At 31.5% G+C, this 12,387-nt stretch overlaps 2 protein-coding genes across 6 annotated transcripts; one reads left to right on the top strand and one right to left on the bottom strand.

Annotated features, from left to right (window-relative positions):
* Positions 1–397: 397 nt before the first annotated feature.
* Positions 398–4,058, top strand: LOC116772876 (dol-P-Man:Man(7)GlcNAc(2)-PP-Dol alpha-1,6-mannosyltransferase). 2 transcript variants are annotated; one of them, XM_032665179.2, is made up of 8 exons: positions 398–603; positions 671–803; positions 879–1,052; positions 1,133–1,286; positions 1,362–1,506; positions 1,902–2,128; positions 2,326–2,466; positions 2,750–4,058. In XM_032665179.2, exons 1-8 carry the CDS (start codon positions 478–480, stop codon positions 3,912–3,914), a joined length of 2,265 nt encoding a protein of 754 aa, XP_032521070.2. In that variant the 5' UTR covers positions 398–477; the 3' UTR covers positions 3,915–4,058. The 2 variants fall into 2 exon arrangements, with proteins under 2 accessions (XP_032521070.2, XP_032521071.2); XM_032665180.2 differs by lacking the exon at positions 398–603 and having other exon boundaries at positions 669–803; positions 859–1,052.
* A 468-nt stretch (positions 4,059–4,526) lies between these two features.
* Positions 4,527–11,942, bottom strand: LOC116772879 (ecdysteroid-phosphate phosphatase). 4 transcript variants are annotated; one of them, XM_061528613.1, is made up of 8 exons: positions 11,818–11,942; positions 10,566–10,728; positions 9,629–9,687; positions 8,902–9,056; positions 7,777–7,943; positions 7,280–7,415; positions 6,567–6,676; positions 4,527–5,799 (listed from the first exon to the last, which is right to left on the bottom strand). In XM_061528613.1, exons 2-8 carry the CDS (start codon positions 10,684–10,686, stop codon positions 5,531–5,533), a joined length of 1,017 nt encoding a protein of 338 aa, XP_061384597.1. In that variant the 5' UTR covers positions 10,687–10,728; positions 11,818–11,942; the 3' UTR covers positions 4,527–5,530. The 4 variants fall into 4 exon arrangements, with proteins under 4 accessions (XP_061384597.1, XP_061384598.1, XP_061384599.1 ...); XM_061528614.1 differs by having other exon boundaries at positions 10,566–10,730; positions 11,821–11,922; XM_061528615.1 differs by lacking the exon at positions 11,818–11,942 and adding an exon at positions 11,414–11,611 and having other exon boundaries at positions 10,566–10,730.
* Between the last annotated feature and the right edge of the window lie 445 nt (positions 11,943–12,387).

Below are 12,387 nucleotides of genomic sequence, written 5' to 3' on the forward strand. Positions count from 1 at the left end.
TTTAGTTAATACTAATTTCAAGTTAAATAGTTATTTAAAGTTTCATAAAATTATTTATATTATATCGTATATAATTTAGCTAGAATGTAAAATTAGTTAAAAATTTTATCCCTTCTTACAATGTCAGAATATTATTTTAGAAACGACAGTACTTTTTCTACTTCTGTTGCGGCAAGCTTATATGAACATTCCTGAGGAAGTGTTTATATACATATAAATTTAAAGACATGTAGGTGGTACCTAAGAGAAAAATACAATCTGGGGCAAGAAATATTCAAAATGTTTGGAAAACTCATTTTCATTAATTTAAAATAATTTGTTTATCCCATATTTCTGTACCCTTATTTCAGTTTTCAAAGTCACACTTTCTTATTTAGACATTGTCACTTTGACAAATCAGTTAAATTAAAATTACACACAATAATGAAATAGTTATGGGTTGAGTCTTTAATTTTAGTGTGATAATAAATAAACAAAATGGTTCAACTACTTTATATAGTTGCTAGTTTACATGTACTTTTGTGTCCATTCACTAAAGTGGAAGAAAGTTTCAATATGCAGGCTATGCATGATATTCTGTATCATCGGTTTAACCTATCAGAGGTATAATAGAAATTCTAATTTTGGATTCATATGCGCACTGTCTTCTTCAATAATCTATTTTTTCCAGTACGATCATAATGAGTTCCCGGGTGTTGTACCGCGTACTTTTATTGGACCACTCATTATTTCCGCGTTATCCTCACCTGTTGTTGGTCTATTACATTTATTCGGTATAAATAAATTTTGGATGCAATATGTCGGTGAGTAATCGTCACACTAAAATTGAACTTATACAAAGTGTTACCTATTTAGTAGTCAAACTATTTTTATTACAGTGAGACTGACTCTAGCAGTGGCTGTGATAGCAACATGGTATCAACTTCGGAATTCTTTGAAAAAGCTTTTCGGAAGTACATTTACATGGTGGTTCACATTGATAAGTGTCTCTCAATACCATTTCATGTTTTATATGAGCCGTCCATTACCTAATATTATGGTATTGCCATTTGGTATGATCATCTCACTAATTTTATATTTATTAAATATTCTATAGGAAGTATTATCATATTCTTTATAACTTTTCTTTCAGTACTCTTGGCTTTGGAAGGATGGTTGCTTGGAAAAAATAAACAGTTCCTTTTATCAGCTGGAGCAGCTATTGTTATATTTCGAGCTGAGCTGGCTATGTTGTTTGGCTTGTACCTTATCATAGACATCTACTTCAAGAAGATTGATGTCACAACGTAAGGAGTCTGTGTATAAATATTATTATAAAGTTTTATCAAAAAAAAGTTTTTTGAAATATTTTTTTCTTACAGATTAATTAAAATAGTTGTTCCAGCTGGTGTGTTCTTGGTATTAATCACAGTATCAGTTGATTCTTTGTTCTGGGGTCGGCTGTTGTGGCCCGAAGCTGAAGTTTTCTGGTTCAATAGTGTCCTAAATAAAAGCTCGGAATGGGGTGTATCCTTTTAAATATACCCAATAAATAAAATATTTAGGCAGTCTGCTTAAACCTCTGTATATTTTATTTTAGTGTAAATTTTTCTATATTGAAATTATTAAATTTAGTTTAATTTAAAACAAACTACACATAATAATGTGCAAAAATGCCTCACATCTTTTATAAAGAGGTGATACTCTTACCTGGCTGGACAAACAAAAATTTTATCAAAAACTGTACTTCCATTTCCAGAGCTATGATGCTAACACATAAACACAAACATAACAAACATATTTTTACGACGAGGTTTAAAAGACATTTATTCATCTTGGCATTGGATAAGAAATTTTAATATTATGATATCTTTAAATATTTATTTCAATATAAAATTATTATTCTTAACATGTGCACTCAGACATCTCCATTTCTTTGGTACATATATTCAGCTTTACCACGCGGCCTTGGACCTAGCATAGTTTTGATACCCATTGGACTGTACTTAGAGAGAAGGTTGACTCCTATTGTGATGCCAGCCATAGTATACATAATACTATTCTCTTTCCTGCCACATAAGGAGCTTAGGTTCATAATCTACGTCTTCCCAATGCTCAACATGGCGTCTGCTGCAGCGTGTACATATGTGTGAGGATAATTTATCCCCTTTTTTTTTTTGTTCTTAATTTAAATGTCACCATGTTTTTATTATCATTCAGCTATGCACATTATGTTCATTAGATAATCTTATCTACTGCGGTTATCTTTACTTATATAATTTCTGATTTATAATGTCAGGAATTATTTAATAGAATATATATTATGTATATTTTTTTTCTTTACAGATATATTCGACGGACGAAGGCCCCGATATATGAGCTACTGTTCTGGGGCATCGCCGTAATAATCTCACTTAATATTATATTCTCAACAGCATTGGTGCTGGTCGCGATGACGAACTATCCGGGTGGAATAGCAATGACGAGGTTTATAACACAATATCATAGCAATGTTTTCCACGATATCACTACGATAAGTTTCCATTGTCAAATCCCTTACGAAGAATTTCTAGTTTTTCATTCACAATCTCAGATAGTAATATTATCTGATGTATCGTTGGAAAATGGACACTTCGCTTTATTAGTTGGATTTCCCAAAATTGTTAGGGGTACATACAATAGGAGACTTATTGTAAATTAATGCTACATTTGAAGTTTATACCTTAAATAATCAAAATACAAATATGACTTATAACATTTTGTTTTCCAGATTCCACAAGCTTTTAAAGAACGAACCCTTCGTTCACGTACATATAAGCAATCTGGCAGCTCAGACCGGCGTCACCAGATTCACTCAAATGCATTCCCATTGGAAGTACAGCAAGAACGAGTCTCTAAACGTCGACCAACTACAAGAGTACACACACTTGCTTATAGAAGCTAAGAGCAAATACTCACCGAATCTAAAAGCTTTCACACAAACTCATACGATATTGGACAGTGTTGAATCCTTCCACCAGATAACGATGAACTATAAATTGATACCGCCCATCAAAATTAAAACCAAGCCTGCTTTGTTTATCTTAGAGAGAAAGAATTTCAGGGACAGTCTAAGTGTAGATGTCAAAGAAGATAAATTAGAGAGAAATATGTATGAAAATGAATCTAGCGATGTCAGTAACGAATATACAAATAATTTAGATGCTCCAGATGATACACTCATAAATAACAAAGATGAAATATCGGAAGTAGAGAATGAACAAGTTATGATTGAAGAACCCGAGGAAGAAGCTCCTGTCCGAGGTGACGATGACCGGAATAGTTCAGAAGAAGCTACCTTGACCGTAGTCGACGACGACAGTGACGAAAACATCTCAGTGGAAGAGACAGAACACGTGGACATCTTGAAAACAAGAAAGACTAAAAAACCTTACGATGAATATAAATTAACAAACAGACAAGAAAAAAAGAAAAGGGCCATAGCAAAAATTAAATCGGAAACTCGTAAAGAAGTCGTGGCTTCTGCCAAAGAAAAGTTGAGGGAGATAATGAAACGTCGTAAACATATCACAGAGGACATCAAAGATAATGTCACTGCACAACTCACGCAGCTAGAGACTGACGGTCGGGGGGACATACCAGAAGAAGAATTAATAGTAGAAGACATCGAAGAAGAAATACAATCAGTGAATGATACGGAAGCTGCTGGAGCTGATCAGGTCCAGGACGACGAAAAGAATGTAAATAATATTGAGTTTAATATAGACAGTGTTGTGGAAGAAGTCATTGCACGGCTGATAGATAAAAAAATATATGACGATAAAACGAAATCCGAAGACATCAAAGGCGAAGAACGAATCGTGATCCAGAGAATAGTCGAGGAGGTGTTGTCGGAAAAGTTTAATGTTACGACTAATTATAACGAGGACAGATAATAAAAGTCACTACACCTCTCTAGCGCTGGGTCGGTGCCAAATCATTTTATTGTATTTTGTTTGTATTTTTTTATGAGTATTGATTTCAAGTGCAATTTATCTCCTGTGATGTTGTTAATGCTTAAGAATAAAATGTGAGTCAATTGCATATTTTTCATTGCACTTAACCTGGCTGCTATAATGTACTGGCGCTGTATGTAGTAAGTTTTAAATGCTCACGAAACCAAAAATAGTGTGATGTTTAAAATTAAATGTCTCTCATGTGTGTTCGTTTATTAAAGAGAAAGCAAATCATGTTATGAAGATCTTGAAACGAATTTTAATAAAATATATGTATAGTTTTTTAACCTAATTTTATTTATTATTATATATTTTACCAACCAAATATAAAAATTTTCATACCAAATAAAGAAAATATCTGTAATGCTCAAATCGGCTGTGAGGACATCTTGTCAACTTAATACAATGAATGGCAATTTTTTTTCCAGACATGTACACACTACATTATTCTGCCCATAACTTTCTCTGGATACTAGAGCTTGCAATAACAATCAGGAACCACTTCTTAAAATATCTCACCGGCCAGGATTAGTGTAAATAAAACGACATGTATGTAGTGTCAAAAATATAAAAATTTAATCTTAGAGACGTTTATTGTCGATTTTAATACCGCTGGCAGCGTGCGCCCGGGTTGAATTGTGAGCCATGAAAAATTTATTTACCTCAACAAATATCTTTTAGTTCTTGAGATATTGATGGGACATTCAAATAATTATCTAATTGTAAGGTATAATAAAAGTTATTAGCATCTCACATCCGAGGCACAGCTTCATTTTACGATACCAAAATATTTAAAAACTATAAAGACAAAGAAAATTAAAATTTGAATATATGCGTTAATGGAGTGTTGCTGCTCGCGTACAATCCGCTATAACAAATATTCACTAATTCTAAAGTTGCAAGAACATCCACTTTATTTAAACTACGCCTTATGAGGACAAAGACACGAAGCGTAAAAAATTGGCTTTACGTCGTTTATAAAAATGCGATAACGCTGCCTGCGCACACGCAGCGTTTCTTAGCATGGCTTATTTTAAATATTAACTATATTTGTACTAAAAGTAATTGTCATAACCGTCATCACCTTATGGATGACCTCCCTGGAGGTAGATTCAGTTTAATACTCTCATAACCAGCTCCCTATCTCCCTTACATATTATGTTCTTGCAAACATTCATTAAATCTATTTCTCACAATAAACAGTCTACATCTCGTCAAATGAAGTACATGAGGCACTCAGTTCATTACAAACTAAAATTAAAAATATCTTTCCCATCATTATCCGTCTGATAGGAAAGATACATGAGAAAAATGCAATAAAAATAATAATAATAAAAAAAGAAAAATAGTATAAAAATAAAAGGATATTATAATGAAATTAAAATAGAAATCAATTAGATAGATTCACGCTGCGGGCACGTCACTTTAGGAACTTACATATTTCTAAATTGCATATTAAGGGTTCGGGTTAACATATTATTTAGCTGAAGCATAGTGTTAGAGTCATGTTGAAAAACTATGAGAATGATCTGTCAGATTGTTGTGTGGACAGAAAATTACTCATATTTCTTCTCAACTTCCAGCAGATCCTTCCAGTCGTAGCGGGCGGAGTTGGTGTTGATGCTGGGCGGCACGGGAGGTTTGACCACGGTCCAGTTGCCCTGGCGTTGCCTCAGAGCACCCAAAGCACAGTACGGCACGCGCATCAAGTTGTCGCCGAATTTATACGGAGGCAGATCGCTGGCGTTACCTTTATTGAGATACTTCAAGGCCGTCACTGTCATCTCCAGAGTGATGGCGTGACCCACGAACAGCAGGTTCTGACCTGAAAATATTCATCAATCAATAACATTATAAACAACAGGTCTGCTGTTATTGTTTCATACAATGTAATTAATTTGCAGTAACACTTTACAAGAATGAAAACCATTTTAACAAAATCAGTTATACTTAACAATTATAAGAATTTAGTTACATTTATAGATTTTTTGTAAAGTATTATCTTGTCTGTATATATATATATACAGACAAGAAAATACTCCCTACTACCCGCGACTCCGACTGCGTAAAAAAAATAAAAAGAGACTATGAAAAAACTTTAAAGCCCCGTATGCGCACTGCCTCCCCCTCGCGCGTTATAATTTCGGGATGGTCATTCGGCATCTTCAAAAAAAGTACCCCAAGTTACTTTTTATTACATCAGCTACCTGCCAATATGTCTCGTTTAACGCGGTTCTAAAAGGTCTTTTTAGATATTAGCCGAAACAAACATACTCTCGTATTGTGTTTACATATATATAAAAAAAATAGGGGTTGGTGATAAAAAAAAATTGGGTTGTATGTATTTTTTGATGCCATATTATAAAAAAAAAAAAAACAAAAATTCGTTCAAAAATTTTAAAAAAGTTTAAGGGTGAACAACCCTTATCACTAAGGAGTATGAAAAATAGATGTTGGCCGATTCTCAGAACTACTCAATATGCTCACAAAATTTCATGAGTATCGGTCTAGCCCTTTCGGAGGAGGACGGGAACGAACATTGTGACACGAGAATTTTATATATAGGATGTTGTCATATTATGTAGTAAATACCCTCGTAATTGGGATCCTTAACGGCTGACTGCATTACATATTCATGTCTCTTGTAGAGCTCCTCCATCGTCTCCGAGGTTTTGATATTCAGATCTATGTACGGCTTGTAGCTGAAATATACAGTATGTATTATTTGTGACACGCCATAGATACGATGGTACCAAAAATATCAATTTTTTTTTAATAATGAACTTAATGAAAAAGATTGCATCAGGAATATATAATCACATGGACAGCAAAACTTTAGGAAAATTAATATTTTATAACATATATATGTATGTATGTGTCCTTATTTTATTATATATGCTTATAAAAAGCGACAAACCAACAACAATAATAACCTTGATAGATTTTATATCATTGCAAACTTTTTGCTTCAATACAAACTTAACATTGACTGTCTGTCTTTGTTGTCGTTAATTTAACTTTACCTATATAATAATAGTTTTTAGCAAAATATGTATTCATTGAAATTTATCTATGTTTTAGTGCTGTTCTTTTTATTTATTTTATTAGGGACTTGCCTCTTTTTTAATATTTAAGACTGTTCATTATTCTGTATGATATCGAATTCTTCTGTATGCTTTTTTATGAATTATTACATCAGTTTTACTACTTGTCATATAATAATTTTACTAGGCTAAAATAAAGTAATAATACATAAATTAAATACTTCAGTTAATTAAATAATCAAGTATTTATTTCTTCATTACCTGAGATCAATATTAAATCCGGCCTTGTGCAGTTCTAACGGCGTCATGAAAGCCAATCCCCTGCTCAGACTCCAGTCCTTATATTCAAAGAGACCAGGCTCCACCTTTATCTTGACGGACGGATCACCTTGAAGGCCTGCGTCACGTGTTGTATATACTTTATAAATAATCCTTTAGCATAGTTTATTATGATTTATATTAACAGCTGATAAAGAATGAAGGTGATACATTTTTATGTATTGATTTTCTCTGTGAAATTCATTCTTTTAAGCAATGCAAAGTTAGGTTGGAGATAAAAAGGTAAAAAAAAATACCATGACAATGGATTTAGGAGAATATAAATGTGACATTCACATAGAAAGGGGGTATTTTGTCAAACAAAGGAAATGTTGGGATTCAAACAATGGAGGTAAAAGGAGTCCAACAAAGGAAGTATTGAGATCAGAACAAAAGAGGTGTTGAGTCAAATACGATGTAGACATTGGAGTCGTACGTACCCATCAGCAGATGATGAGCAGTCTCAACGGACCTGAGGGCGCAGGAGGCGTACACACTACCGAGTGTGATGCCCGCGAGCCTCAAGGCCTCTCCCACGAGGTAGGCCTGCAGGGCCCCCACGCGGGTCAGGGGAGTGTCCAGCGAATACGACACCGCGCCACCCTCTCTATAAATCAATTATACAATGCAATATATGGACATTTTTTTATACAACCTTGTACTCCTTTGGCATGAAGTTGTTACAAGAGTACGTATTGATTACTACGACAATTGGAACAATTGGACAATTGGACAGTTGGAATTCTTTCATTTCAGCTAAAGTTATACGACGGTTTAATAATATTTAGCGGTATTTTATTTCAGCTTTAGATTTTTGGTAAGAAGTAAAAATTTTGTTTTGTTTTCAAAATTTTTGTATTAAAATATTTTTCTTAATGATACCAAAAACTAAGTTATGACCTATAAAACAAACGAATGACTAAATTTCATTAAAAAAAAAAGATCTTTTGCATTAACTAATTGCCTTTTAATTTTTTATAATTGCCTTTTAGATTTTACCGGCACGTGTGAAACACTTAATCGAGTTATCATACGACAAAAACGCTATGCGTCATTTGGAAAAAGAGCTGATATTCTTACACCGCCTGGCCAATATTAATCAAAACTTAGTAAGAACTGCCGTAAGAGAACAAACTTTTAGATGAAATACCGCAAAGAAGTCAGTGATCCGTTTGAGGGATGGGATGCCACAAACAGACACACACACACCCAAAACTCGCATGCACGCACGCAGGCGCACCTACCCAGACGCTTCGTCAAGCTTATATCTTAATTTGTTGTTAGGAGTTAAAAATTCAATTCAATTTTAGAGGAACGATCACATATCCAAGATGCAACCAAGAAATAAGAACGTATAAATAAAAAAAACGTATAGAGAAAGAGAAAAAATATATATATATATATATATATATTATGATGAAAAAAAATTTTGCCTAAAATAATATAAATAACTTATTTCCCTATCATTCGTCATTTCATGTTACGTATCCCTGGTAAAGAAGCTATACTGTGGTTTGAATTATAGTATATTGCCAATAGTGTATGTTATGGTTATACTGTATTACCTCGGAGCCAACTCCACTGGCATGTTGAGGTCCTTCCTGACGTAGGTGTCATTGTTGGTGAAGCAGAACGGGATCCAGGAACCGTAGGTCAGGTCCACGCGCTCACCGTGACGTAAAGCAAAAACCCAGCGACCTTCGGCCTCGCCGTTGGATACCTTGCCACAGAGTATGATAATATTGTAAGTCAAGTCATTTTAACTCATTTACATATAAAGTGTATATGTACCATAGATAAGGTTGTAAATAAGTTTTGAACAGTGCAACTAAAATTTTGTTAAATTACTACGATATTATCACATGAAAACTGAGTCATTTCATACAGTTGGTATATTTTTAAACAATAAAAATTTGAGGTGCTTAACTACAAATAAAATTTCCTAGTTGTTAAATAAAGATGTTAGACAAGACAAATTGAAACATTCCTGTAAATATGGATTAAGATGAACCTTATTAGTTAAACTTAACCCCCTTTAAATTATTTTATTATGTATTTCTGTTAGTACTTCTGCCTAAGGATGGTATTTTAGCTTCCTTACTACTTCATTTGATTTAAACTTTTACTTAAGATATGAAAATTTAACTCTATATAGCAAAAATGAACCAAGAAAAGATTCTAAAAATTCTTTCAACGCGTTAACAAATTAATTATGCAATACGAGGTTCCCACTAGTCATTAATATAAAATAAAAAATTGTTATTAATATATTTATATATATATAAACCTTACCTCTTCCTTAGAGTTGCCACATGTTTCAGTCTCATTATCCGTTTCATTCTCTTTTTGTGCTAAAATATTAAAAAAAAAAAAACAATAAATAATCAAGATAACAAGGTAATTAAGAATAAAGAATTATCAATTAATACATATGTTATTGAAACACGAAAATAATGTACATGATAAATAATGCTAATTGCTTGTTGCAAGACATAATTTACATTAAAACAATTTTTGGTCCGCTTTAAATTTCCTCATTGATAATGAACTTAATAATTTCTTTTATCTGTTCTATATTAAATTAAATCAAACTAAGCAGAAAAATTTATATATTGAAGTTTTCTACAGATACATGTCTGATAAATTTTGTTATTTATCTTCGGTAATTTATTCAATATTGAATAGGTATTTGCCAATAACATCTCTGGATGAACGATTCTAAATATTCTGTTTCAAATAAACAGTTAGTATGTAATTTCTAAAACTTTTGTTTCATAAATTTACACATCTAATGTGATTTTAATAATTTGTAAACAATTAATGAGAGATCATAAGTCACATTTTGTTAAATAAATATTGAATCGATAATTACATAGTTCTGTGTAAAATTTTTGATAATCAAAGATGCTTAAGCAAATAAACAGCTATAATAACTTAGTGTTAATAGGGGAAACTTAATGATATGTTTTTAAATGCAGAATATTTTAAATATTTAACACATACATTTATCATATTAAATTTTTCAGTAAATATGACCTGTGAGTCATGTTGCTGCAGTACTTTCAATAGGTCTGAATTTTTATCATTGCGTTATCTTACTTAGTCACTAGCGATGAATCATGCTCGGTAACGATTTTACATATTATCTCCTAATATAAAATTAACTCTCTAATCTTTAAAATGTTGTTTTTTTTAATTTTTATTATTAAAAAACAAAATTAATTCTTACCATTTCCATCATCTAGAGCATTAACAGCCTTATGCTGTATAAGTGACATAAATAACTTCTCCCAATCTTTGAAGATCTCCTCCGATTTCTCATAAGCCAGTTCATTCTCCTTAGAACTCATGGTAGATATATTGAAACTTGATCTCGTTTGACTTGATTCACCAACTGTAGAAATAACATAACGAAAAAAAATTAAAATCATGATAAATTTTAGCATAATAGTTAATTTCTTTAATATTTTTATAGACGTTAATGTATGGTATGTGTGAAACCAATTAAATTTGAACTTTGAATGTTACATTAATTGTAACAATGACATTGTATGCTCAATGATATTTGTATTTACTATCTATTTGATAACTTTTCTCAAACACATCTCCTTTACTAAAGTTAAGTTATTTGAAATACACACTCGAAATCTTCTCAATCCAACTTTTTTTAACACTACGCATGCACGCCACAGGTTTAGCTTGGGTGGGCATGAAACAAAAACTTAAATTGACGGACGGAATAAAACTATTTGTCCCAAATGCACTTTTAAGCAAAACTTTTACACTAATTTTCATAATTAAAGAAAACTATTTTCTTAAAATTAAGTTTAAATTTTTAAAAAAATACGGGCGAAATAAGTTATATTTTAAAGAATAAAATAAATTGCTATCACTCGATATTATTATACTATAATATAAAAATACAACTGAAGCGAAACATCTACATATACAACAGTCAACAGGTAACAATAACGAGTTGAAATAAAAATAGAAGCTATTGAATAACGTGGTGTTTGAAACTATATATATTCGTTAACAGAAATAACTATTAATTATATAAGAGAATAAAGAACATACTATGGTCCTTTCTCGAAATACATTAAATTAAAGCAGCCTAATGATAAATGTAACACAAAAGATCGTAGGTATTGTTTTTTCACTAATGTTATTTGTTTACAAGCCAAAGTTGAAGGTCAATGAATACAGGATAAATAAACAAAAAGTTTATAACAGCTTCTGTTTTTACATGAAACTAAAATATATATAACAAATATTTTAATTGATAAATTAATAAACTATAATACATCTCAATTTTAAAATCTATAATTTAAACGTCAAAATTTTTTTAAGCGACACGTAATAAATATTTTAAAAAATAATTTAATGAACTGAATTTATAAATGTATTCATAAAGACCTCTAAGATGACTTAAAAAATTATTAAATATAATTTTAAGTGAATTTAATCAAAAGGTTCCACTTAACTCTCTGTTTAACGCTGCTCAGCAATGAAGCGACAATCACTCAACGGATTATTCAGTAAGACGTTGAAACAAAAATATTTCTCCGTATATATAGCTAGTAGCAAAGGTAGCTGACGTCATAGAAAAAAATTATTCCCAGTATTGCCATCCACAAAATTTTATGCTAGATTCATATTGTTTAAAATATGAATTTATTGTTTACCACCCTTAATATTAACTAAAGATATAAAATTATTAAATTCAAAAGTTTAAACTTAAAAAATATCACAAACGGCTTATAAATATATTTTGTTTAAGATGACTGATGATCCTTCCTTTTCTTAAAGTCAATTTAATTTACGACTTACAATACTCTAGCAGGTATTGTAATAGTTGCTACCAACATAATGGATAGTATAAACTATACCTAAACTATAAAGTCTACCTGAATTGAAGACTGCTTTATATTGTACTTTGGATATTTCTCACCAAATTTCAAACTATTACTATTACTATTTTCCGCTTCACTAGTTTCTAGTTATCCTTCATTGAATTTAATGGTAATTTAATATAATTTTTCACCTTTTAA

The sequence above is a fragment of the Danaus plexippus genome, assembly GCF_018135715.1.
Source record: "Danaus plexippus chromosome 18 unlocalized genomic scaffold, MEX_DaPlex mxdp_35, whole genome shotgun sequence".
NCBI classification, from domain to species: domain Eukaryota; kingdom Metazoa; phylum Arthropoda; class Insecta; order Lepidoptera; family Nymphalidae; genus Danaus; species Danaus plexippus.

Bases quoted from the DNA above. Each gene is read 5' to 3' on its own strand.
- LOC116772879 (XM_061528612.1), bottom strand. From the start codon at position 11,131: ATGAAAATTAGTGTAAAAGTTTTGCTTAAAAGTGCATTTGGGACAAAT. The intron at 7,416-7,776 runs GTACGTACGACT...CACGTGACGCAG, and splicing joins TGCTCATCATCTGCTGATGG to GCCTTCAAGGTGATCCGTCC. The intron at 6,677-7,279 runs GTAATGAAGAAA...TGTATATTTCAG, and splicing joins GGATTTAATATTGATCTCAG to CTACAAGCCGTACATAGATC.
- LOC116772876 (XM_032665179.2), top strand. From the start codon at position 478: ATGGTTCAACTACTTTATATAGTTGCTAGTTTACATGTACTTTTGTGT. The intron at 2,129-2,325 runs GTGAGGATAATT...TTTTCTTTACAG, and splicing joins GCTGCAGCGTGTACATATGT to ATATATTCGACGGACGAAGG. The intron at 2,467-2,749 runs GTTTATAACACA...TTTGTTTTCCAG, and splicing joins GGTGGAATAGCAATGACGAG to ATTCCACAAGCTTTTAAAGA.